The following is a 27006-nucleotide window of genomic DNA, read 5'->3' on the forward strand; positions in this document are numbered from 1 at the left end:
GTAAAGTTTCATATTTCAGTATTACTTTAGTTATTTTATTATCCTTTTGAAAATGAATGTATCCTACAAAAATGATTGTATAGTCCAGCAGGAGTAATAGGTTTTTGTTTTTATTTTTTTCCTGGAATAATATTTTATACAGTAAGCCCATAGACCTGGGGTTTTTTTTGGTCCAATTTTCTTCCCTTTTTTGTTCACTATATTGTCGAATGAGGTTAAGAGAAAAAAAAATCATTAATATCTGTCAACTTCCTTTATAACCTTAAGAAAAAAATCTTTGTATGATATCACACAGACAGATTTTCAATTTCCTTGTGTAATAAACAGCTGCTTTAGGATGTGGGTATAATTTAAAGGTTTAAAAAAATCACATTGAGATTGATGAATAAATCAGTTGTGAAGACAAAAACATTGATGCCTGTTGAAAATACCTCTCCAGACAGGCAGGAAATGAAATTAGTTCCCAGTAAAGTGTGGATATGAAGATCACTGTTTGGTATTGCTGCAGGCTTTTTTAGGACTTGCTGTGGTGGCACAACAAAACTGCTAGGGCTACAGAAATCTAATTAAAGAGCAAATGTCCCTTCTGACATCAAATTAATCTTTATCATGTTTCCTATTTTTATTTCAATCTGGCACCAGAAAATGAAATTTAAAATTCCAGGCATGCTACAAAACAGTTGGTGATTTTTCTCTTGAGCATTAAAATGCAAAATATTCAGCCTTGTTTAATTAGACTGCTAAGCAAACAGTTTTTCAAAAATTTATATCATCATTGTTGTTTCATATTTACATCAATAATAAAAACGTCCATAGTTCTGGGTTTGACCTCAGCCTCTCTTAATATAGTCTTCAGAAGAATGTTTCATTTTCTAAATTGAAAGCAAGTAAAATAATGATCTTCAGGCTTTGCTTGTATTTTTCTTGGTCCTTGGTTGTTTTAATACTAGTGATCTTAAATTTAGGCATTGAAGTTAGCTGAATTTTAAATCTTTGAGCTTTGTAGATAACGCATAATTTTGGTTTTATAAACTGAAGTTACCCATTTAATCTTAAACTGATCACTTAAAAATTAATGTTCTCCTGATATTCTCTCTCCCAAGTTTGAGGGACCATGTTCATTGAATAGGAAAAAAAACAATGGTCATTTCCGTTTTTTGATTGTGTGGCGTTGGGTGGAAGCAGGTTGATTTATTTTTATTTATTTTTTGCCTTCTCATATGTTTCCATACCTTCAACGCGAGATATTTTCAACTACTCTGTTTTTGAGACTTACTTACTTTTAGGTTACGTTTTGTTGATTGTGCAAAAATCCAATGTGGAGAACTTTACATTAAAAAGATAGGAAAGCCTCGGTATTTACACAATTATATTCCCCAGGCCTTTCCAAGATTAGCATCAAATAGTCAATGTTAAAATTTATTTATTGGAACACATGATTTATTGACCCACTACTGTGGGTTCGACCCTGAGAATATCCAGTAAGCAGCACAAACACTCTCTGGTCACTGGGCAGCCCTGATGACGGGGCTGAAATAAAAGTCGGTGCGAGGCTGCTCTCTGGGGACTTGTCCTGCTGTCTGCCTAGCATCACACCGCATCACGTGAGACACTCGGGAAAGAGGTCCAGAAAGCTGGACGGTAAGCCCCATAAAGACATTATGGGACCATAATGAAACGAATACAGTTTGCCGAAGCCAGTGAAACTCCTTGTGTCACAGAGGTACAGGATGGTCTGGAGAAAGAGAGGCTGTCAGCCTGGAAAGGCCTGGAGAACCAAATATCCAGTTATATACCTCTCACTTCTCACCCCCCTGTTTTGGAAAATGTTTATGGCTGGAGCTGCAGGTGGTGTCTGCATAAACAAACTGACCCCCACAAGCCAGCTGTTAGTTTAGGAAACATCCTATCCCTTCTAGTCTGTGTGAGGTCAAATAGCCCAGCTGGCTGAATACTCCACTTTTCAATGATTTGTCTGTCATGAGCAGCTTTGGTGGGAGTTTGCATGGACATTGGCTTGAAGTCTTTATCACTTGAATGGAAAATAAATTAATATCTTAAAGCCAATATTGAGAATTGAGGACATTTGATAATAGATGTCTTTGAGTCTTTACCCACGGTACCCTCAAATGAATGAAAGTCTAAGGAAATAGCCTCAGTTGAAAATCAATTTTCTGATCATTCTGCTGAATTTTTTTAAAAAGGTAGAAATCTCAACAATATTATGCCTTCAAAAGAAGCTCCCTGCAAGTAAATAGAGAATGATTTGTTTTCAAATCCCTTGATTTTTCAGTGGTTAAAAACCATGTATGAAAGCTGCTGCACAAAGAGACACACGATTAATTAAGTCGCTTTTTTGGTCATTTCCAGTAAAGCTTGCTTACGCTGCTCTTGAATTCACCAGATAAGCTAAAACTAAATCTTAGCGTATAATGCTTTTTGTTTACCAGATATAGCTGTCTACTTCAGAGATTCTGTCCTTGAATTTTGAATAGCTCTGCAAGGATTAAAAGTCAACACTTCACCATACCAGTGTATTAAAAGAACCTTCCTGAAGTCTGATTATTATTTGCCAGTTAATAGACTTTTCAGTTAAAAAATATTTGCTCTGTCTTATACTTTTCCTTCTCTGTGTTTTCCACTGGCAAGTTGTTTTGAATCTCCTTCCCTATATTAGTCCAACAACTGTTAAAAAGCTTTGGTTGAAATTTTTAGCTGAGAAAGAAGTACAAATAAAAGAAGAAGCAGATGGTCCCTTTGTGATTGACTGAAGAAAAAGGGTTTTGAGAACAATATGTGAATAGGTGTAGTCTAATAAAACACTCAGCCACCTGCTGCCTGGATCCTTCAAAAAAGATTCTGTTGCATATTCTGGGGATTAACTATTAATGTATCCTTAGGTTTGATAGAAAACATAAACTCTGAGGGGTTTAGGGCCTTTTCCCTTTGTTTTGATTGAGTTGGCTTTTCTAAATTTTAAATTGCTTCTAAATTCAATTTATCTGCTCAAGAGTATAATTCAAGGTTTTCTAACACACGGTTAAATGAAGGAAAGGTAAAAAGGATGGGTGGTGGGCACTTCCTTTCCATCTTTGTTTTAAGTTTTCTGCGTCCTTGGGATAAGCTTGCCCTTCCAGGGACACTAGCAAGAAGGCAGGAGTGTTTGCAAACAATGGATAAATATTTAGGTGCTTTTCTTCTTAAAAAGGCACTTTGATCCTTATTTGTGGACTTGCTTTCCCTTTCAGGGATTTAATCTTCCACCCGACTATCAGACTATAATCAATCCTACGTCTACAGCTGCACAAGTGGTCACCCAGGCCATGGAGTATGTGCGCTCTGGGTGCAGAAATCCTCCCGCCCAGCCCGTGGAATGGAATGACTACTGCAGTAGTGGGTAAGTGGCCAGCCATCGCCACCTGGTGGCAGACAGCTCTTATAGCAGGCATGTTGTGCCCTGCTCTCTGGTCGTTGGAAAGATCCGTCATTTCTTCCTGCTTTCCAAAAGATAATCTAGAACGGTTGCATGTTCATGAAAGCAGAAATTTTTAAGCATCCTTCCAACCATTCCAAGAATAAATGCCTTTAGATCCTGTTGGCTTTTACTGTGCACTTTCCCAGTGCCCAACTCCACCCTTTAAGCTAGAGCAGATGGACACGTCCCCCTTGGTCACCTGTAGCAAGGCTGTCCTGTTAACGAGGCATCATTTGTCTGTTTTCTCTTCGCACAGGGGCATGCAGAGGGACAAAGCACTGTACCTTACCTGAAAATCCGAACACCTCTTCTTTCCACTGAGGCATTCAGGGAAGTCTTTTCACCGTGGATTGCTTTGTATAGTCAAGGCAGTTCTCCATTTTATTAGAAAAATACAAGTTGCTAAGCACTTAGGACCATTTGAGCTTGTGGGTCACCCACTCTGGAAGAAATAGTCATGCTTCTTTATTATTTTTTTAATCCTTTATGGACATTGTTTTTCTTCTTCCCTGAAGGAAATTTGGACCATTCAGATTTTATGTTGGTTTTTTGCTGTGAAGTGCTGCGCTATAGTAACTGCCTTAGCAACTATAGATGTCTTGGATAAAAGTCCTGGATTTTCCATTGGTTTTCATAATGGGTGTTTATATGAAACTACTAAAGACTTTTTAAATGGCTTGATGTAGCAGTCATAGCAAGTTTGTAAATAGCATCTATGTCACACTCTCCTAGAGTATAAAATGTGAATGTTTTTGTAGCTAAATTGTGATTTGAAACTGGCTCATTCCAGTTTATTGATTTCACAATAGGGGTTAAATTGGCAAACATTCATATTTTTACTTCATTTTTAAAACAACTGACTAATAGTTCTATATTTTCAAAATATTTCAAAAAAAACCGTATTCCCAAACGATTTTCATTTAAAAACAAATTGGCTTTGTCTCATTGATCAGACAAAAAGAAACTAGTGTGAAGGGAAGTGCAAACACGTTTATTTTGTACTGCAGGAAAATTGCTTTTTTGTATCACTTTTTGTGTAATGGTTAGTAAATGTCATTTAAGTCCTTTTATGTATAAAACTGCCAAATGCTTACCTGGTATTTTATTAGATGCAGAAACAGATTGGAAACAGCTAAATTATAACCTTTACATACGGCTCTGTATCATTATTTCTTCATACTGTGTCTGTATTTAATCTTTTTTTATGGAAACTGTTGCGCCTATTTATGAAATAATAAATATAGGTGTTTGTAAGTAAATTTGTTAGTATTTGAAAGAGGTTTCTTTGATGTTTTAACTTTTGCTGGCAAAAAAAAAAAGAAAAATTCACGCTTGGTGTGAATACTATTTAGTTTTTACAGTGAATAAAGCCAAACCTACTTTTCATTTTAGCAGCAAACTAAAGTAACCAACCCTTATTTCTATATTTCTTTGGTTGACGCAAACAAAAAACTATGATATTTAAGAACTTTCTTCATACAATAGAACAGAGAATTGCCCTAAAAGTCGCATAGGCTCCAAGACTAAACAGATGGGTCCCTATCTGAAAGAAAAAGGTGGCTTCTTGGTTCTCAGCTGGTTTTAGTCAATCTGTAAACTCCCTCCCCTCCCCGCAAAAAAGAATTAAAGTCAAATCAATCAAATTCTGCAAGCTGCATGCTTTTCACAAAACCCAGAAAACATTTAGGAATTAAACCAGGGGCGGGAGGAAGGAAAGGGGAAGCATACTGTCAAGAATATATCTAAAAATGAAAGGTGAGTAACCAGACAGGAAAAAGGAAAGGGGAAGCAGTCCCAATTTGAAAACCGTTGATAGAAATTGAGGTTCTTGCTGTCATTTGTGCCTCTACAAGCTACTGTCTTTCCAGAATTCCTGGGTCTTCCAAGAGAATTCTGACGGTACTAGAGATTTGCTAAAGAACAAAAAGCACTGAGAATCTGGCTGAAGGTTTGCATAGCTTTTACATCAAAAAGAGCAAATTACGCCCTTACAGAGGGTTCTATCAAGAAAGCTAGTCTGGTTGGAAATCAAGAGAATGGCTGATGTCTTTTTCGTGGAATGTGTGAAATAAACTTAGCAATTTAACTAAATACAAATATATGCATTGTGTAATCCAGTCAGAATTAAAAAGACAAAAGGTATGCTTGCTTTGGAATGATTTTAGGCATTGTACAAACTTGAATCAGCTGAGCATGTAATAACAAATAAATAATGCAGATCCGATGTGATTATTAAAATGATTGTAGCTGAGAGCTCTAATTTTCCTGTCTTGAAACTGTATAAGAACTCATGTGATTAAGTTCACAGTTTATTGTTTGTTTAGTATTTTAGAAATATACCAGCACTACTAATTACCTAATGTCTTTTATTTATTATATTATGATAAAGTAACATTTGCCCTTGTGTTAAGTCTAAACTGAGAAGGTAATTACCGGGGTGAGAACAACCAGCTTTGACTTTGACAGGTGGGTTGTACAGGAAAGTACAATGTTGTTTACAGTTTTTCTAGAGCAGGTGTGCAACCAGGGTAGAGAGAGTATTGAAACTTGATACCAAAAACAGTAAAAAATAAATAAAGAAAACATCATAAATAAAAATTCTGACCATGCATGACCATATTCTATTTGGATATCCATCAGTCTCTGAAAGACAGACCCAGCCAGATGAGGGATCCCAAATAAATTTCATGGCAGAAGCGATTGGGCACAGAAAGGATGAACAGCTGCCCCAGCCACAGGCGTTCCTTCCTGAAACACTGAGAACACCCTCTGTCAGGTGTTGCCTGAGAAATCCTCTACTTTTAAGGAAGCCAGAATCCAGCCTGAGCCCAGCAGCTACTAGCCTGTAACCGTAGGGAAGAGTGATGGTGTCCACCGAGTTCCCTGCTGTGTAGCCTTCCGCAGGATCCCGGGACCTCCAGTAAAAGCATTCTGAGAGACTCAACCATAATGCTGATCATAGAATATCTTTTCCAACACACCAAAGTCAAAATTATAACTCATTAGAAAAGGAAAAAGACAAAAAGGTGTGACAGCGGCTAGGAGAGGTTGAGTTGTCTCTCTAACATCCACAAGAAAGAATAATCTAAAATCCCAGTTCCCATTCTAATGTGAATGAGTTGACAATGGAAAAACAGTCAAATAATGACTTTCAGCTAGTCAAATTATCGAACAGAGCTAAGGATGAAAGCTGGTCTCTGTGATTGTTTTTACCTTGTTGCCTTAAAGGAAAGGAGTCCCTTCTGACTGAGGCATCAGTGGTCCATCAACGGTCATGACAACAAAGAACTGTGTGTCCTGACTCAGATTCATTGCTAAGAAATTTTTTAAATTTATGAATTCAAAATTTAAAATAGGCGCATCAACAACCCATTTACCTTTCCTGTGGACCTTTTGCCTTTTGCAAAAGAGTTGCCACACGTGTTTGGAAGGTAATTAGATTTAGCCATATGAAATTGCCTATATACAACCCCTTTACCTACAAAAATGGCAATTCCATACGGTTCCACCCAATGTGGTTGAGAACTAGAGACAATGGGATTTTGGATGCAACGTCAATATGATTTCAGATGGAGTTAGTTAGAAGTTCTTTACAAAGTCCGAGGAGAAAAGACTCAAAGAAGTAATGTTGTGTTTGTTTACAAGATGCCCCACTTCCAGTCAGTCCCAGACAGCTACGTTCAACTAAACAAAGAATATTTCAAATTACCAGGTTCCAGGAAACCCCAATAAACGTCCTATTTCTTTGTTATATTAAAAAAATTTATGTGGAAATTTGTAATGAATAGATTATCTGCTGGAACATGAAAGTTTTTGTTACACACAGATGTTCTCTTAATGCTTATTTGTTGAAAGGGGATTTGATATGCATTTTCTTATTCCATTCGTAACTCTCATTTTAAGGTAACTACAGAAACACAGAGAAATTCACCTGTTTTGCTGATGGCTGAACATTGAAATAATGGCAAGGCAAGGTACAGAATTCACATCATAAGTTTAATCCCCAAACATTTATTACCCTGAGTCACCTAATGGATGAATCCATGTGAGTCACCCAACAGTACAAATCTGTTTCCCTAAGATAGAATAATTTCTTTACCTCCAAAGCAACTTGGAATGTCATAGCACATAGTAGGTGCACAATAAATGCAATGATATGTAGAAAAGTCAGTGGCACATCACAAATTATCCTCATCACATAGCAGTTCTATGGTGTTTCCCTGATCATTTAAAAGCTCTTTAAATATAGAAGGGAATTAAATATTACAGACAAGAACTGGGAGGTGAAGAAGAATGGAAATTTTTCATTAGAATTTTTTTTGCAACCTAAGGTTACAAAAAGATTGAAAGAAGGAATTTTAGAATGAGTTATGCTGTATTCTTTGGGTCTACATAATCAAACAAGAGTTTCTAGTTACAAACAAAATAAAAGATGGAATATACACTAGTCACATCGAGAAAATGAGAAGCCAAGGAGAAAAAAAGGTGTCAGACAAGTAGGAGTGTTGAGCGCAGGAGAGAAATTTCAGGAGCCAAGTTTATAGAATGCTAAATTAAAACATTGATGAACAGGATGTTGGGTTGTTTTTCTAATTACCAAGTGCAAGTAAGACTTGTTGTAACAAATAAAAGACCCTATATCCTGGACTCTATTTAAATTACACCAGGATGAGAAGAAGTGTTCCTTTTTTTAACTTTTTTAAAAATTTTTTATTGGAGTATAGTTGATTTACAATGTTGTGTTAGTTTCCGCTGTACAGCAAAGTGAATCAGTTCTACACATACTGTATCCACTCTTTTTTAGATTCTTTTCCCATATAGGTCATTACAGAGTATTGAGTAGAGTTCCCTGTGCTATATAGTAGGTCCTTATTAGTTATCTATTTTATAGATAGCAGTGTGTCTATGTCAGCACTAATTTCCCAGTTTATCCCCCCCGCCCCCGATTTCCCCCCTGGTAACCGTCCTTTTTTTAAAGATGCTCGAAGGAGATTTCCCTAGGTCTGTTTTGGACCAGGTCCCAGCACGGAAGAGCGTTCCCTCACAGACAAGTTTCCAAATCTTCACACAAGACTATTGCTTGTGCAAAGAGCGTGGGAGCCGCCTGACATCACGGTCCCGAAGGAGGGAGGCTGGGAGCTGCGGGAGGGAGGGGTCACTTCTAACGCAAGATAGACACGCTCTGCAACACGTGTGTCTACAGCGACATGAGACTGTTTTCTCTTTTCTTACGCAGCCAGCATCTTGTCCTTTGTATCCAGAACCAGATTACATTGTAGGAGGTAGGAGGTGAAGACGAAGTGCTTGCTCTGGACCTGGAGACCCCTGAGGACAGTGACGTGTCATATGTCAGCACTGGTCAGACTTGTGCCTCATTATCCGAACCCACCAGCACGCGTCCTCAACTGTCGTCATTTCACATTTTATTAACAGCTTGCTAGCAAAGACATTTGAAAGTGAAATTTCATTCACACTGACATGAGGCCAGAAAAAAAAATAAATAGTGACTGGAAATGAAATGGAAAGACATAATTCTACATACAGAAAGAAAAAAAAAAAATCATTCTAAAGAGAGACTAAACCAAACTACAGTATTTTAAAGGCTGCAGCGTCCCTGTTTGACAATTGTGTGTTTACAATAAGCCTAAGCATAATTGCTCTGATGGGCTGTCAGGGAAAAGATTAATTTGGCAAAGATTAGTATTGACTTGCTGTTTATTAAAGCTTTTAAACAGCTGTATCTGGCAGCATTCCTGTAAGTGCCTGTCATATCTGAAAATCAGCCTCACACCCTGGTGCTCGCCAGCTGTTACTAAACAATCTTTTACCACTTTGAATGTCTTTCTCCAGGCCAAAAAGCAAGAGCAAACTATTGCCAAATGAACCTTTTTCTCCTCCTGTCACTTTTTTTTTGTTAAGGTGGGAGTGGGGAGCTTCTGAATGCTGAAATGTCAGCCCGTGGCCGATGGCTTAGCTGATAAGAGGTGCCGGAAGTCGGTAGGTGGTTTGGGTGCTAGATGAATGCATTCCCCGCATAGAGAGTGCTGGTGCTGTGAAGTTACCTCGCACAGACAAAAAACCACAGTGTGCAACTGTTGGAAGGCAAAAAAGGTTTTCAAGACAGTTAGAAATTGGCGATCAAAGGCTTAGCACCATCAGATTTCCAAAACTAATGTTTTGTTTCCTCAGACTGGCACATGCCCTATCAGCCACAGGCTGGGCAAGGGCCCTACGGTGGGACACTGAGGAAAGTTCAGTGCTGGCCATTCATCTTTATCCTGTGAACCGGGGTTCCTCACTAGAACTCTGAAAGGGGACAAAGGCACTTGGTAAAACATGCACCTCGCATTTTGATTCAGTGGAAACCTGTAGAATAAGACAGATTTGGATGTTTTGAAGTCCGTAAAAGAAAGGGCAGATTAAGTTTTGTACTGGAACAAGACCCAGTAGTTTCAAATCCAAGTACAGTCACAAAGGCAATGGAAAGAATAACATTCCAATGTAGTTAGACATCAGGCTATAAAGGGCCCAGTGTTATGGTGAGAGTCACATTAGTCTTTCCAATGTGACTGCTTTTACGAAGATTAATCTCAACCTTTTCTAGTTGCAACAGGCAGAGCAGATGCAAGAGGACATTGTCATCTCTTAACCCTTCCACTGTTGGCACTTTCCGTTAAACCTCGTGTGTGGGTGTGGGTGTGTGTCGGAGGTGGGGAAGGAATTGGCCTAGGAGCTACGCTTTCAGGATGGACATTTAAAGCAGGTGTTTGTCAGTGTTTAACCTCCAAATAACTTCTTTTGGAAGTCTTTGCTATTGATGTAGTCTGATGCCTGACATTTGAATTAGAATCAAATCCAGTCAAACTCCAAGGCATAGACAAATGTATCCTACCGCTCAGCTCTAAGAGTGTGCCATTCCTCCATGGTCATCCACGAGCCCTGTCCCTAATCCTCGACACACACCCCGCAGATGGGCGAAATAATACTAATTCAGCACTTACATAGAGAAATGAAGCGACTCTTGAGAACAGAAGGCAAGATGTGTGTTTCACTGAGCCCCATGGAACCCACTGAGCTGGGCTCCCTGCTTGGAGCATTCATTCCTGGTGGAGCTTATGCCCAGGCAATGGGCAAAGGGAAATCTGAGTGCAGAATCCACTTAAAAATTAATCTGTGGCCCTAAGTTACAGAGTCTTCTAAGTTCTAAAATAGCCCTAGACTTACGGGTACTGTGGCCACTTTCTAGGGCAAGAGCTGCTGCTGTAGGGACCTGCCCACCCAGAAACTAGGCCAAATACTGAACTGTGCAGAAATGCACCCTCTCCGCTTGGTCTGATGGTTCCTCAGACCTTACCTGGAAGAGGCAGCGCCCTAGCTGGAGTCCAAGCACACCTGCTGCTGATTAAGTTCAGAAAATACAGCATCAACCTTGTAGTCCAAAAAAATTAATATTATTTCTAATAGAATCCAAGAAAGTCCAGGGTGAGGGCAGGGGGAATGGATCACTTAAGGCATGTTTTGCAGGAGAACATTTGGCAAACTTATCTGCGTAGTTTCATAGATTTCGTTCTCTCCCATCAGATGAGTAAGCTGAGTGTGGGAGGTGAGGAATAAACTAATTCAAAGATTAAATCTGATGAAGCCAACAGACTAGATGAGAGGCCAGTGAGTTGTGGAGAACTCCATAATGGTGGCACAAGAACCAAAGAGGACAGTGAAGGAAACGATGCCATCCCCATGGCGCGTGGTCCGTGGATAAAGTCCTTCCAGAAACAACATTATTGGTATGATGTTCAAACATGTACAAGTTGTACCTTATGAAAGCAGCTCGCACCAACAATCATGGCTAGATTTATCTTTGACCTAGTTTTATCCAGTTTCCAAAGCCTGAGGAAACCCCTTAGAATTCACCTCTCCGTAAATTGTAACCAGTTCTGTGGAGTATTCTGTATTTCGTTTTGTTTTTGTTTTTTTATCAAGGTAGACCCACCGAAACCTAAATCTGGTCTTGGCAAGAGTTTCATACAACAAGAAAGGAAGAATGGTCTATCTAAATGTGACTGCAGTTTCCGGGTAGTATTACAAAATACACTTATCTACAAAGCCATTCTCGCTGTTGAGTTGGGTCATTTTTAACACCTGGTTTCAAGATGTGGTTTCAGCAGACCAGCACAGCAGAAGTGTTAGATGGGGTTTCTCTCTCTCTCTCTCTCTCCCTCTCTCTCTCTCTATCTCTCTCTCATTCTCTCTCTCTATTCTTCCTTTTCTTACAGGGCAAAGATTCTGCTACTCTACTTAACTTACCAGTTTCTCGAATGACTTCTGGTCTTGCATTTCCAGAACGTTCACAGGGACCACGGGGGGAGCCAGGTTGCCAGCAGCCAGCACAGGTTGGCCTCCATCGTCACTTTGCTGATCACTTATGCTAAGTCTCAGATAGACGGAAAGAAACTCCGCGTTCTCTCTCCCCTCTCCTTACTGATGTAAAGCAAACAGAAGTCTCTCAGGACCTTTCTACACGACTTCCCACTCCACACTGCACATGGTTTCGATAAAAACGATGAGTTTCATTTATTCGAACAGCTTCATTTCACCAAAATGAGTCTATTTTTAGCATTTTGGCTAAAGGTTTTTCTTCCCATTTTTGTAGCTGTAAAGGAGTTTACTCATGTTTCAGACTTTAATCATCATTATTCCTGCCACCCAACAAGCTTTTGGACTAGAGTGAATTTGATGAGTCCTCTATGAGGGAATTTACATTTTTACAAAGTGACGTTAGAATTGCTTTACAAGTTTAACCTGCGTATCATTTCTTACAACCTTTGAGTGTTTGCATTTTTCCATGAGGTTAGTTTTGACCTTTTCAATTTCACTGTAAATATTGTGTATGCTGCCAAACACAATAATGCCAGCGCTTTATCTTGGTTTTATCTTGATGTCATTACTTTGGAGAATATTTTCACTCGGACAACACACCATACTGAAAAAAGAACTCTTAGAGTACATATTCAAAGAGAGAAGCTGCAAATAAGCAACTGCAAAACTTTACCCACTTATTGGTGTTGTGCAGAGTTGACGTACACTACTTGCTAGATGTTACCTTATATTCCTGGCTTAAGACAAGAATTTTTAAAATTATCTGCTGTCATTTAAGGATTAAAATGGCGGGTGGAAATATGTAATAATCTTCTCTAGTGACTCACAACAAGAACTATATAGTGGTGTGAAAACTTGACTGATTTCTCAAAACGTATCTTGTGTAAACTAACCAACTTGTCTTCCAACTCCAGTTTCCCTCCCCCCACCTCCCTCAGCTCGATGGGTATATTTCTGACTGTTTTCCCAACAGTATCACGTGTGCCTGTGTGCTCAGTGGCCAGGGAGATGAGAAGAGTCACTCCTTTGCTTATTTCCCTCTTGGTTATTCGGTAGCCTCAAGCTCTGCCATTCCTTTGGAGATTTTAAAGGCACCAAGGATTGATGCTTTATAGGATCAAGCTAGAGCATGTCAGCATCCAAACCTGACTTTCTCCACCACTAGGTTTTAAAATAGCCCTTTAATTATTTTTTTAACCCATCGGATGTAATAGACATGATGTAATAGACACAAAGTCACTTTCACTAGCTGCCCATAGTTGTGGATTCTGTGCCTGCATGCACGAATCTGAAAATGGTATAGAGGAATCATAAATTAAAGCTGTATTTCTCAAGCCTTAGTGTATTAAAAGTAGATTCCCAGGCTCCATTCTCAGATAAGTTGATGTAGTTAGTCTAGAGTGATGCCCTAGTGTCTGCATTTCTTTGGCTATCACAAGAGATTTCCATGCAGGCATCCACAGAGTAACCTGTAAGGGGAGGGCCAGTCAATCTTGCCATCAACTTTGAAGACTCTGAGATTCTCTGTTGCCAGTTCCTGGGGTTAATACTGACTTGAGGAATCAGCTTCTGATAATAAAAACACACTCAGCTCATATATCTCTAAATCATCTAATTCAAGCTCTTGGTCTTACACAACAAGAACTCTCAGGGCAGAGAGGCCAGGGCTGTACGGCACTTGGCAATGCCATCTTCCCTATCATGCTGAACGTGGAGGCGTCCATCCCCATCCTTGTTGCCTCATTTAGTGTTCTAGGAAGGAAGAAGGAGGAAGAGCAAAGAAGAGAAGGAGCATTGCCTAGCAGGACACCAAACCTTCCCCAGAAATCCCCAGCCGATTTCCACTTACATCCCACTGACCAGAACAACGTCACGGGGTTGTCCCTGGATGTTCATTGCCCCTTAAATGAAACCAGAGTCCTGTTCGTGAGGAAGACTGGGAGAACAGATAATTGCGAGAAGAGTATCAGTGTCCAACACAGCAACCTCCATCTATTCAACCGAAGCCTTTTCTGCTGCCCTGCTACTGACTTTGCTCTTGAACAATATCCAGAAGGGTCCCCTGGTTGCCGACTGCAGATGCCTTATATTCCTCGTTCATCTTCCCTGATTTCTCTGGTGCTTTTGGCAGTATTGAAACCCTCCCCCAAATCTCTCCCTTCGTTCTTACTTCTCCTAAATGCTAGACCATAGTTCCACTGACCACAGACAGACAACTCCATCTGGTTTCTTATGAGCACTTGACATTAAAAGTTACCTAAACCAAATTCATGTCTTTCCAACAAAGACTTGTCTCTCTTCCCAAGGTCCTTTTCTTGGAGAACGGCCTCTTGACCTACTTAGCCTCCCTAGCTAAGATTCTTTTGATTTTTAACTTTTTCTTCCTTTCATCGCTCACAAATATAGGACCATCTATTTACATTTGACAGTGGTAAGTCCTGATGTGTTCTCAAATTTCCTGAATGACTTTCCTGCCATTCTTCCCATCTACCTCAGTTCAGTCCCCCTACTTTCTGCCCTGGAACACCACCACAATGACCTAAGTGGTCTCCAAGTTTACAGACAACTGCTAGTTTCTTTTTTATAACCCAGATTTAATACTATAGCGCCTTCATTTTTTAAACTCTTGTGGGTCCCCATTGATTATAGATTAAAATTCAAACAGCTGAGCCTGGGGCATACAACCACGCAAAATCTGGCACCAATCTACCTTCCTTGTTACTGCTTCTCAATTTTCCTTCCAAAATTCTAAAATCTGGCCACCAAATTCCTTGCCAATCCCAACCACACTAGACTCCCAGGCTCTTGCTGGTATAGCAATTATTCTTCCTGCTGCTGTCTCTTTTCTGAAGCTTTCTCAATAAAATTAAACTTCTTTTCTCAATATTTCCACAGCACTCTGTTCCATTCTTGGAGGAAAGTTTTTTTTAAGTATTTTAAGTATTTGTTTAAGGGTTTATTTCCCTGACTAGATTGATTGTTCCTTAGATTCTATTCATCTTTGTGACCATTCCAGCACCTAGTACAGTGCCAGGTAAACATTTATTAAAGTGATTGTTGAAGGAACGAATACCGTTTATTTTATTCTTCAAGACAAAACCTCACAAGCACATGATGATTCCCTAGACAAAGAGGTATATCAAATCATCATTCTCTGAGAATCCTTTCCCCAAAGCCATGGAGAAATCAATTCCTTTTACAATCACGATCACCTTCTAAGGAGGCTGGGTCCTATTAAGATGGGGTTATCTGGTTGGCTTTGTCTCGCAGAATGCCGTAATGGGCCTGCATATGCAAAGATGAACCAGGAGCTGAGTTTAAGTGCAAGAGCTAAAAAGAGCTGAACGGCCCAAAAACAGAATGCAGATAATTTTAAGTGACAGAGGATATTTTTTACAAAAAGGAGTGAGGGAGAGGAATTAAAAAGGAAGAAATATTGGAATCAGCAAGGAACATGAGCCTAGGGGCTCTGGGACAGGTGAAGCATCCGGTGCGGCTAAAAGTTCAGGGTGGCTTTTAGGTTCACCCCCTAAGGAGACTCTCACACATGTGTTCAAGGAAAAATAGAAAGAATGTTCATGCAGAACCGTGTGTGACAGGTAAGGCTGAAAACAACATAAATGTTCGTTAGCAGGAAATGGATAATTCTTGGAATATTCTTACAGTGGGATACTCTACAGCTACTAAGGAATGAACCAGAGCTACGCACATCAATATTGGATGAAAAAAAAGCAAGCTAAAGAATGTTACGTACAGTTTGATATCAATTATGTGAAGCTAAAAACATGAAATACCATCATTTATACTCATTATTGCTACATATATAAGTAAAAGCATAAAGCCAGGCATGAGAATAATAAACAGTTTATGAGATCAGTGATGTACTGGAGGAAAAAAGGACCAAGATCAGGGAGGGTTGCACTGGAACCTTAACTATATCTATAATGTTTTATTGCTCTGAAAAGATGTATCCAAAAAGTATGGCATAAGGTTAAGATTCATAAGTCTGGGTGGTGGGTACATTGGCTGTCATTATATTATTAGCTATTTCTGCCTGTATATTTTAAAGATTTCACAATTTGAATTTTCTCAGTTTTAATCCCAAATACAAATAATTTAAAGACTTTTAAGTCCAGGAACATTAAGTCTATACACATAAGGATTTATGTGCATAATTTTTGTGGCTATCATGGGAAGGAGCTGAGTTCCACATTGGTCAGTGCAGTGGGAAAGTGACATCTTGCATGACGTGACAAGATAATCAAAAACCTCCCCAAATTTAGCAGATGTAGGAACCTGCAGTCTGAGTGCCGGTGAGGTGTGAGAACCATCCTCCCACCCCTTCCCCAAGAGTGGATTTCCACGAGACATGGAAAGGGGGCTTCGAGCAGATCTTACAAACAAGTAGGTTTCAGACAGTATGTACATACGCCATCAACATTACTGTCATCGGTAATAAAGAGAGAGTCTCAAAATCTTTGGGTGAACATCCAAATACGACTTTAATAATCAGACTTGCATTTTTTCCTTCTGTTTATTTCATTACAATATTACATTTTCCCCCTTGTATATCATGACCGGGCTGAAGAAGAAAATAATAGGAAATTTTATCCAGATTATTATTTTCTATCCCAAGAAAATTTCTAACTCCAGCAGTCCTTGCTATGAACTTCATAGCATCCCGAATGGGATAAAGGCTTATCTTCCAAATAATATAAAAGAAGGATGCTAAAAGAGAAACCAAAATTGGGGCAACTGCTAACAACCAGTTCGGAATTCTTTACATCATAATTTCTTGGACATATTATTCTTTTTTCCTCTAAGATGACTTGTTCCAAAGCCAGGCGCTTGGGGAGCAATAATTTGAAGCAGTCACGTCAAAACAGGTGAGTGAAAGTGTAAAGAGAAATCTTTGATACCAACTAAGGTGCCTTCTGCCCACACTCACCCCATTCCTCTCTTTCCCAAAGGCTCGGGCTGCGACCAGAGGACCAGCTGGGTGCAGAATAAGTCAAGTACGTGAATAAGGTAATAACGTCTGTTTCACACATTATCTAGTAATTTGTTAAAGAGCTGGAGGTTTTGCATTTTTTTAAGCTCTATCAAAATGGTCTCTTCAAAATTGCATCTTCATACTGAATGTGCCCAAAGGGTCACATCAGAATGGTGAGCACCCACATTTTTGGGGTGCTTGGAAGGACAACGAGGGGAGTAAGAGAAGGAAAAAAGGTCATGAATGAACCACTGAAGCAGAAAATTGGTAAAACTGGGATTAGGGGATGGTGGTGACTGAACTATTTTAGGTGGTCACAGGCCTAATTAATTCTGATGCGACGTGACCCAGAGACACTTTTCTGTATCTACAGCAAGCTTAACCTGAGACTTCACTCTTCTCCCGAAGCTGCCAGGTAAGTATCAATAATTCAGAAGAAGAATAGCAACAGTTAGTTGATTCCTCCTTTCTCTTCTTTTCTTTTCTTTCGTTTTTTTTTTTTTTTTTTTCTGTTCTCTTCTTTTCCCTTTCTTTCTTTTCTTTGGGCCCTTTCCAGTGCTTTTAATTCTCAAGTGAGTCATTTATTTAACTGAGAATTCTATCTTCTGTACAGGAAAATGCTACTTGGAAACCAAAATGACATCCATTGTTTTTATTGAAGAGTAAGTGGCATTTTCTGTTCATTTCTAACCTCAGGCGAGAGGGTTACTAGCTGACTTTTGGCTTTTACTTTTGGTGTATTTGTTAGTTTTTAAATTGGGAGCTTTCTAATTATCTAATTTAGCTGGTATATTTGAACAAAAAGTGAATGTTCATGAGAAACTTCTTTTTTTCACACACACATAAAAGAGACCCTAGTGTCTCCCTCTCTGTCTCTCTTTCTCCTCCTCTCTCTCCCTCTCTCACCCCAGTAGGTTAAAAAGTCACTTATGAAAAAAAAAAGATCTCTCTTTCCTCCTTCAACCATGTGATGGCAAAACTATTGAAAAGCATGATAAGAATTTTTTTTTTTTTTGGAAAATTAGTCTCTTTAAGACTACTCAAATTATTCTAAACTAAATTCCAACCAAAAAGTTTCTTTGTTTATACCATTAGCGAAGAAGTTGGAAGGAGGAGATGCCATTTTGAATAAAAACAGAAATCTATGCTCACTGCTAAGATAAGCCTCATCTCTTCTAGGCGATGTCTAAGAGAGGGTGTTCTAATTCCTGCTCTGAATAGATTTCTGCATGTTGAGCCAGTCAATTAGTTGCTTTGAAGTATGAGTCATATTAAACTAATATTATAAAATATTTTTTGCAGTCATACCCCATCATGGCTCTTATGACCAAAAAAGGCTTGATAACACTTGAGACTATTTGAGGGAGGGGAATTTTTGAGATGTTTTTCTATGGCTTTTAGTGCTATGCTCTCTCCTGCCATGAAGCAGCTGATGCTGGTGCATGTCTCACTATTCAGACACTCTCCAAATGCCAACCTCACACCCAAAGCCGCCACCAAGAGAGTGCCAACAGCCTCGTACCAGAAGAGCAATATGGGTTCTTCTTACTGGCAGCTCTATTCACGGTGCCATTTCCTGGGAAAACACCAAGCATCTCATTGGGCAGAGTGACTGCTAATCTACTCACCAGATGGTATAGCTCAGTTATAAAAATCAGCACGTGTCCAAATGGCCGGAGTCTAAAAAAAAAATGCAAAAGTGCCTCATTAACCTAATAAAAATTGACAGCTCTCTGCCTTAACACCAGTGTTTCTTTTGGTTTTGATTTTTGTAATCCTGTATGTTTGAGAAAAAAACCCTTAGTGGAAAATGTGGTCGATGCCGGTTGCTCCTGGGCTGTCTTGAGGAGGAAGGTAGATGACGTGGGCAGAGCCAAGGACACTGCTCTTGTGGAAGGGACTGTTCCAGATTGTTTAGGCCACATGCACTGGACAAGCTCTAACCTCCCAAGGCCATTTGCAAGGCTTTAGAGGAAGTCTGTGAGAGTTGGTGTCAAGAGGCTTTGACTCAAAAGCCAGATCACACATCATCTGAACCAAGAACTTCATGTGGATGGAAAGGGGCGGTGCTCACAGTTACAGCAGAACAACAGAATGAACAGGGGCCGCGCTGAACAGACCAGCGGGCCGCGCACCTCAGTCATGAGCCGCGCAGGCCACGGGCAGGCACCTCGTGGAGCCTCCTTCTCGGTAAAATCAGACAGCAAGCGTTCCAGCGTCTCGGGCTTTGACAGCAAGCACTGTGCAAGCCGAAGGCCCTGTGTCTGTGAGTGTTATTTGGAAATGTGTCGCTCAGGAGCAGGACCGCGCCACCTCCAGGACTGTCTGCAGACCTCCACAGAGCAGCCCCTGAGCCCGCGAGCACTCACCAGCTCTCCGCAGCCAAGGTCGCAGAGCCGAGAGTCCTCCGGGAGGTGTGTGTTTCCCTGGGCTAAGAGCCCACGCCCCTTCCCGGGCTCCGCAGGGGGATCACAGGCTGCTCTCAGCGGGGAAACGCTCACCTGGTCATCCTGTGGCTACAAACGCTCGGCACGCTGTGGTCCTTAAAGCCACACCCAGGCCTGGCAGAAGATTTTACATCATACACATTTTTAAAAAACTCATTTCAAAAGCACCTCCCCCCTCTAGCCTTTGCTTGCCTCTGCACACCCAGAAAGGCCCATAACATCTGAGCCCACCGGCATAGCACACCTGGGTAGATACAGCCATAGATCATGTGATATAGCAATAGACACGGATATATGATAGTGGATGTGTATATACACACACACACACGCACACACAGACACACACACACACACTGCACAGAGGAACTTTAACCCCAAGAGTAAGCAAATATACTGATGGGAAATGAAGAGTCCCTTGGGAAGGAGATGCACCAGGCTTTGCAGACAATTAAGAGCTAAGTCACACAGGAGCGTGTGTTGGCTGCCATCACGGGCCACCCAGACCTCTCCCTGCACAACTCCAGCCTCGCTCTCCAGCTGTTGAAAGTGTTAGCTTCTGGGATCTCAGCCGAGTCCCTCTCTGGGAATTGCTCTGCCTTATCCAAGTTCACGGCCCCTCCCCAGGGGCAACGCACATCCCGTGGCTGGCACTGTGGTTGCCTCAAGCCAGAACAAACTCTGCAGGACCGTTCCCACCCCAGAGCTCCCGCGGGGCCCAGCTGCAGCCTGTTTGGTGGCCGTGTCGCCGTCCTCCCTCTGTCCTCCTTCATCCTGCACAGATGTGGTTGCCCGGAGCCCCCCCCCAGCCATACTCGTGCACACACAGCTCTATCCCAGGGGGGGTTTCCTAGGAAGCCCAACCTAAAACGATGCACCGTTCGTCTTTTTTGGTTTCTTGGATGAAAGAAGTACTAATAAATAAAAAGAAACTGTGTTAAAAGTGGTACCTGCTCTCTCTCAGGAGTGAGCCAACCGTCAGCCATGCGAGACTCAAAGAAAACACAGGCACCACCGGCGCACAGCATAAGGACTTGTACCTGAACGGCTTTAACTAACCAGCAAGCGCTGAGTCATTTGACAGTTATTTTAATAAAGACATTTTTTAAAAAAAACTTACACGTATAAAACCATATTTTTAAAATTGCCTATTATTCCAATTAGCTGATGTCACATTAATCATGTCTGAAAATAAAACCTCTTCAGTTATTATCACCCACCTGGGGAAACCTACCTGATCTGCAGATAGCTCCAAGGAGGAGATGTCCCTCTATAGAGGTCCAGCCAGAAAATAGGAAGATTCCATTGCATTTCGATAATGCAAACATCAAAGGACTAGTTTTGTGTTCCCAGAACCTAATTCCAGGTGCATCTCTCCACCACAGAGTTCCCTCCTCACTCATTTCTTTGGCTGGGTACTGCTGGGAAGGAATATATGTCTCATATTTGACCTTTTGTTTTTCTACACAGATCTGTATAAAAAATCTTGCTGGAGGGTTTTCCCTCCGGCTTCTGATTGGACCAAAATTTGACAGTTTGACAACAGGAATTCTCTAAAGCTGATCAGTGAGAAAGGTAGCCCTCTGGACAAGTCAAAAAGTACCCTTCAAGGTCTAGTTTCTTATCCTCTACAAAGCCCTGTGAGCTGAAGGGCAGAAAGATACTACAGAATAAGAGATCAAGAGTCCACTTTTGAAATTGTTCTGTGCACATAAATCCTTCCTTTTAAATTATGAACCACAATCCATTCGTAGTGAAATTGAAACTAGGTGAATGAAATTCAAGGACCAGAAATTATTACCTAGGATTTGCCATGCAGGATCCTGGTCTATCTTGAATACCTAAAGGGGCTGTGAACAAAAGCTACACAGGTACGGTGTTAGCACTGACCCCACGGATCCTGTGGCCGCACATGTAAACCCTTCCCTCTCACCCACAGGCCTGAACCCCCAACCCAACAGCGAGCTGCAAAACCACGTGCATCAGATGCGGCCTGCCCTGCCCTCCCCACTCCCTAGCTGTTCAGAGTGGCTCCCCCTCCAAGGGCAGAGTGGGAATTGAAATCACCTGCTCCTGTGGTATTACTCTTTAGTGTGATGAATGATTTCTTTCGATTAATTAGTTTGATACAAGCTAACCTCTAAGAGAAGGAAAATGGAGACCTCTCACCTGCAGAATGCAGTCCGTCCCCAAATCCATAGCTTTTATGTACCTAATATGAATTTATAATTTAGAGATGTGCCCAGGAACAGCCCTCAGAAATGATGTGCAAGGAAATCTGAGATTCTAGAAAAGGATAGATCAAAGTGACCGCTCACGGCGAAACCCCTCTGTGTCTGGCCTTCTCCCTCCTTCCTCTCTCGCTGTCTAGCTTCCTAAATGGTCCCACACTGCAAATGGAGATTGGGCGTCCCAAACTGTCAGAAAGGCTGTTGAAGGGACAGATGCTTTTTGAGAAGCAGATGCAGAGAAATGGCCCAGAATCTCCTGAGTTGCCCCCAGCAGTGCTGGAGCTGCTGGGATTCGCCTCCCCCTGGCCCGACACACCAGGACATCTGCTGCCATCAGGCTCTGGTGGATTCCTGGGGGCCCGTGAAGAATAGGAGGCTGTGACCAGCTGCCACCTGGCCTGGCAAACCAGTAGGAACAGGGACAACGTTCTCTACAGAGAGACCAACGCAACAGGAGTCAGGTTACCGGTCCCGCCTGCCAGGAGGCAGTGAGACGGCGCAGAACACCCACCAACAGAATTTGGGAGTTCCATTCTTATCTGCCTTTGATTCTATTAAAACTTTCTCTTTCCATAACAATTTGAATGTTTTCTGTGTATTCCCATCTATGACTTCATTTCACTCGAAGACAAATAGCACCAAAAGTGCAACAAGACAATGGACATAAAATATCTGTGCGTGCGCACTGCTGGGGAGGGACCGGGCGACCAGGAGGGGCTCATGGACCCTGCACACCCAGCCCACAGGGCTGACCGTGACGTCACCCAGCAGGGCACAACTGCTCCGCGTCCCAGCAGCGCCCTCGCACAAGCAGCTCATTTGCGGATGTCTTTTGAGTATTGTGGGACCGGAGTTTGCTCCTACTTTTGAAGAATCATCAGAGTTCTGGTTTAAAGTCTCTGGGGCTTTCTTGAACATCCCTTTCATTTTGCTGTTTGACTTTCCCTTGAGCCCTAGTCTCAAAGGTAAACCAGCAATAGGGAGGGTAGAGGGAATTTTGAAACAAAAATTTTAAAAGATTCATGTGACTTTCTCCTGGTTACTCTCTGGACATTCTGTAAACTCCAGTTGCATCCCCTTGCAAACAGGACGTATTTTTTCTCACTCGGTGAGTACACATCATCTTACAAACCGCAGAAAGGAAATGCCTAAAGGTTAGTTCACACTGGCTTTGCATTCAAGTCAGAGTTCCCCCATCTATTTTGCCGCATGGCCAACATCATAGCTCATGAAAGACTGGCTATGGCTAATCTCCTTGAAGAGGTAAAGTGAAAAAGTTAGGTGCCATCCAGGAAAAGAAAGCTGATGGAGGAGTGACTGAACGGCCTGGAAGCTCTGCTTTGGAGAGCCGTCTTCACACGATGCTATCACTTTCAGCAGCAAGACTCCTACCACCACGCTGAGTTACCACATCAGGACTCCAGCCCATATCTGAAAAGGACTGTTCTGGCAATTTTGGATCAACATAACTTATGTGGCCCACAATAATTTCTAATTTATCTTTTATGTTATCCTAGGATCTAGAGTTAACATGTTATCTTGATCCCAACACACTCACAATTTTAGCTTTGCAAATAGGAAGAGAGAGGGAAAAAGAAATGAGAAGAGGGGAGCTGGTCTCTTTATGAGCAGCAAATTGACTGCGCCAGGCGGGAGGTCTGTGCCCCAGGACCCTGATTCCCATCACAGAAGCTGGGTGGGTAATGACGGGGTGTGGGAAGAAGCCTCTCATCCTTAGGCATGATCCTGTCATCAGGCAGGGAGTCAGCGAGCAAAGCAGGAGAGCTACTCCTCGGGAAACCCGAGCTTGTCATTTAAGGAACAAGGAAAACCCAAGCTTCTCTGTCTTGTCTTTTGCCTTCATAAACCAGGGGAGAAATGATCGGTTTTTGAAGTTGATAGGTTTCAGTCTATATGGCTCTTAACCTGTTGAGGGCAACAAAATCCTGGTTGCTCAAGGGATCACCACTGTCTCCGAGCTGCCTAAACTGTGTGGCTGGAAATCAGAGGAGCAGTAAGGAAAATTCCAGCAGGAGGTAGTTCTGTGTTCTAATGATGAAAGCTCAATGCCATTCTGTTGTACTTACGCAAATACTTATCCCCTAAAACGTGCCAGGGCGATGGAAGGCCAACATATCCCTGACGTGGGGAAGGACCAGCCTAGGAACAGAACCCCAGGAGTCCCAGGAGAAAAATGGTGAGGTAGAAAATTTACGTTTGTTGCTTCGACCGTTTTTCCACCATCGTGCATAAAACAGGTGAGTGATTTGAAGAACAGTAAAAGTGACAGGAGTGGTCGATGATGTGCCTGGCGCAGGAACAAGCAGAGGACTGTAAGGGAGTGGGGAGGAAGGGGAATGTGTCGGCTTGTTTTCGCCGAGGCTTTCCGGAGGTGCTGGGGCTGGTGCGGGGGTGGTTATCTTGAATTACTCAGCAACCACCACGAAGACTGCCACAGCAGTAGGCCCAGCCACCGAAAGGAAGACTCAGAGGTGCCAGGTGGGATTTCTGTCCAGGCAGGGGGGTCACATGTGGCCATTTGCTGCAAGGAGCCAGCAAGCGGTGTCTGGATGCAGCCAAACCCACGAGCAGCCGCCTAAGGGCAACATCTGCTCACCGTCACCCCTGGGCCGCACTGCAAGCGTCTCCTCACCCAGAAGTATGTGTCTACAGGCCCTTCCTTACGTCCGCAATCAAAGAACTACCTAGACCCGCGCAAAAGCAACCCAGAAGTGCTGACCTGGGTTATTTGACTCATAGCTGGTACTGTCAGCTGGTTTGATTAGCTTCTTTGATGATGAGGACAAGTACAGAAAAATGAACATTGCAATTTGAAAGAACTGCTTTGAATTCTTTATGAAAGGCAGTTTGAGTCAGGCAGGAGTTTGAGAAAAGAAAATTAAACTTATTTTCTTGGTCCTGTTCCTGCCCGGGAGTTTCTCCCCAGGTGAATCTACAAGTTCCTGCATAGAATGAGGGGTTGATGGGTACATCTACTTCGTCATCACAGTAATATCTAAGTGCTTCAACAAAAACCAAGCTAAGGCAGAATGAAGCTGGAAACCCCTTAAGCCCCTCCAGATTCTTCCCCTTAGTCGTCTGGTCCCATTGCCTTGCTGTACTGGGGACTGGAGATTCAAATCAAAGGCATAATTCCTGCCCTCACTGGGCTGACGTTCTAACTAGAGACATGCAGAGGGCACATACAGGTCTTTCTTTAGTTTTCCCTGTTATACTGTCAATTTAGTAGAAATCTTTGCCCAAGAGACACACAGCAAATCACTAGTGACAGAAGATGGAATTCCTGCTTCCTACACTGTTCTTTGCTATTTGAACCCAGATGACCTTTGTCCTGCCCTCTAATGCCTGTTCCTACCACCTACGGATTGTGCACCATATTTCAAATCTTTTTCTGGAAACTCTGTGGTTAACCCAACATAGTAAAAATATTCACTGAATTTGAGGAATTCCCTGACCATCCAGTGGTTAGGACTCAGCGCTTCCACTGCAGCAGGCCCAGCTTCGATCCCTGGTTGGGGAACTAAGATCGTGCAAGTCATGCACATGGCCAAAAAAATGAAAAGATCATTCTGCTAAAAAAAAAAAAATATCACTAAATTCATTTATTTTCTTGTGAAAGATTTAAGTAGCCGTATCTTTCTGGGATAATATCCAGTGAGATTAATGAAGACCAAAAAAATCTCAGGGGACCCTCAAGAAAAAAATTTTTTTAAAGTCTGTTAACTCCACTACAGCAGATGAAGTTTTATATGCCTATCTTCTCTAGGGTTTCTATTAGGTAAATATAACTCGGCTGATATGGGTACTTTCTGGGTTTTGGGGGCCTGATTTTCAAAACCGTTCTGTTCATACTCTCCCTTAAATAGAACCCCTGCTATGGAGGACGAGAGGTAGTTTTGTAGGGATACGAAAATCTTTCATTAGAACATGTGCTCCACATAGAGTTTTGTCCGATCCTAGAAATTATTCCAGGAACAATTATAACCAAGTCTGGAGAACTGAGTCATTTCTATATAAAAATGAAGGCCAACTTCTGAGCATCAGTTCAAAGACAAAGTTGTTCACAAGTGGCCTGTCATGGGCTGTCGGACAATTGAATCTATCAACCTTTCACTTATTAAACAACGACAACAAAATTATTCACTGTATTTTTAATACTAACACTGGGCTAAAATAATGGCCAGATGTTCATTACTTTAAATCTCCAAATTCCATGTATGTGATCTTATTTCCTTAGAGTAACTCTTAAAAGATGATACCATAGTGACTCTGTGGGTTCTTCTTTTAATTGCATGAAATTTTTGGCAAGTATTTCTGGTAGGGCTGAGCCCACTTCCTAATTGGGGTTTAACCCTTCCTCTTTCTCAGTTCCATTCAAGATTCGTGGGAGACACACCGTGAGGGAGGAACTATCTTAAGTGCCAGAAATATGCAATAAACTAGAGAAAAAGAGTCCTTCCCGCCCAAAGTTTCCTGTTCACTCTCTCCTTTTTCTTGCTCTTTGTGCCTTTCTGCTTTTCTCAGACTCTTTCTATCTCTCCGTCTTTGTCTCTCTCCCATCACGAATGAACTTCCCAATCAACAAATCCAATGATGATCCTTTTCTTACTTATATGACATCGAACTCATTATGTCCATCCTTCTTAAAATCTGCTGGTTTTCTCATGGCCCTCAACCCATTTCTCATCCTTCACTCTCTCCTCATTGATCCCAAACCAAGACATGGAAGCCACCTTATCTCTTTCTTCTTATCTCTTTCACCTCCTATAATGAAATGTTCACTAAAATTAGCTGTAACCTTCCAAAGCCCTTCTTGATCTATGCTTTCTCTCCATCCCACTGCCACTGCCTCAACTATAGTTCTCATTCGTTCTCACTCAGACTTTGCAGTAGGCAGATGGTCTTCCTGCTGGCTATCCCTTCATTCTGATCTATCCCTTTGTGTCACTTAAGGGATCTTTGTAAAATAGGAAACATTCAAATTCCTCCTACTTAAAAGTCTTTCAGTGGCACCTTATTCACTCCCTGCAGATAAAATTCAATCTCTTCCATGTAGCGTCTATGCATGACCCTTTGCGATCTGTGTCCTGCTGGCTTTTTCAGCTGCATGTACCTCATATTCTTGAGCCCACTCAACCATCCCTCCCCAAGCACCACGACCTCATGACCCCTCTCCTTTACCTGCGTCCTTCATTGGTAACACCTGTACCTCCCTTTTCTACATGGAAGTTCCTCATCAAGACTTAACTCGATATTACCTTTTACCTCTGCCAAGAAACCATCATGAGTCCTTCTCTCCCTGCCCTCTTCCTCTCACATAATTTTATTGTGCCATTTACCTCATTGCATTTAAAGTATTTTCACATCTCTCTCCCACAGCATATTGGAAGTTATGCGAAGGTAAGTTATGTTTTGGATCTTCTTTGTATTCCTAGCTTCTAGCACCACGCCCCACAAATAATACTC

The 27006-nt window shown here is 41.6% G+C and overlaps 1 protein-coding gene across 4 annotated transcripts in view; it reads left to right on the plus strand.

Annotated features, from left to right (window-relative positions):
* TOX (thymocyte selection associated high mobility group box) overlaps window positions 1–4376 on the plus strand; it is a 294925-nt gene extending 290549 nt beyond the window's left edge. For all 4 annotated transcript variants that reach the window (XM_059901468.1, XM_059901469.1, XM_059901471.1 and 1 more), the window contains 2 exons: window positions 3249–3397; window positions 3732–4376. In XM_059901468.1, coding sequence (XP_059757451.1) covers window positions 3249–3397; window positions 3732–3768 — 186 coding nt within the window. In that variant the 3' untranslated portion in view covers window positions 3769–4376. The remainder of the gene's footprint in view (window positions 1–3248; window positions 3398–3731) is intronic.
* Window positions 4377–27006: the final 22630 nt, after the last annotated feature.

Source organism: Balaenoptera ricei, chromosome 17, assembly GCF_028023285.1.
Source record: "Balaenoptera ricei isolate mBalRic1 chromosome 17, mBalRic1.hap2, whole genome shotgun sequence".
In the NCBI taxonomy this organism is placed as follows: domain Eukaryota; kingdom Metazoa; phylum Chordata; class Mammalia; order Artiodactyla; family Balaenopteridae; genus Balaenoptera; species Balaenoptera ricei.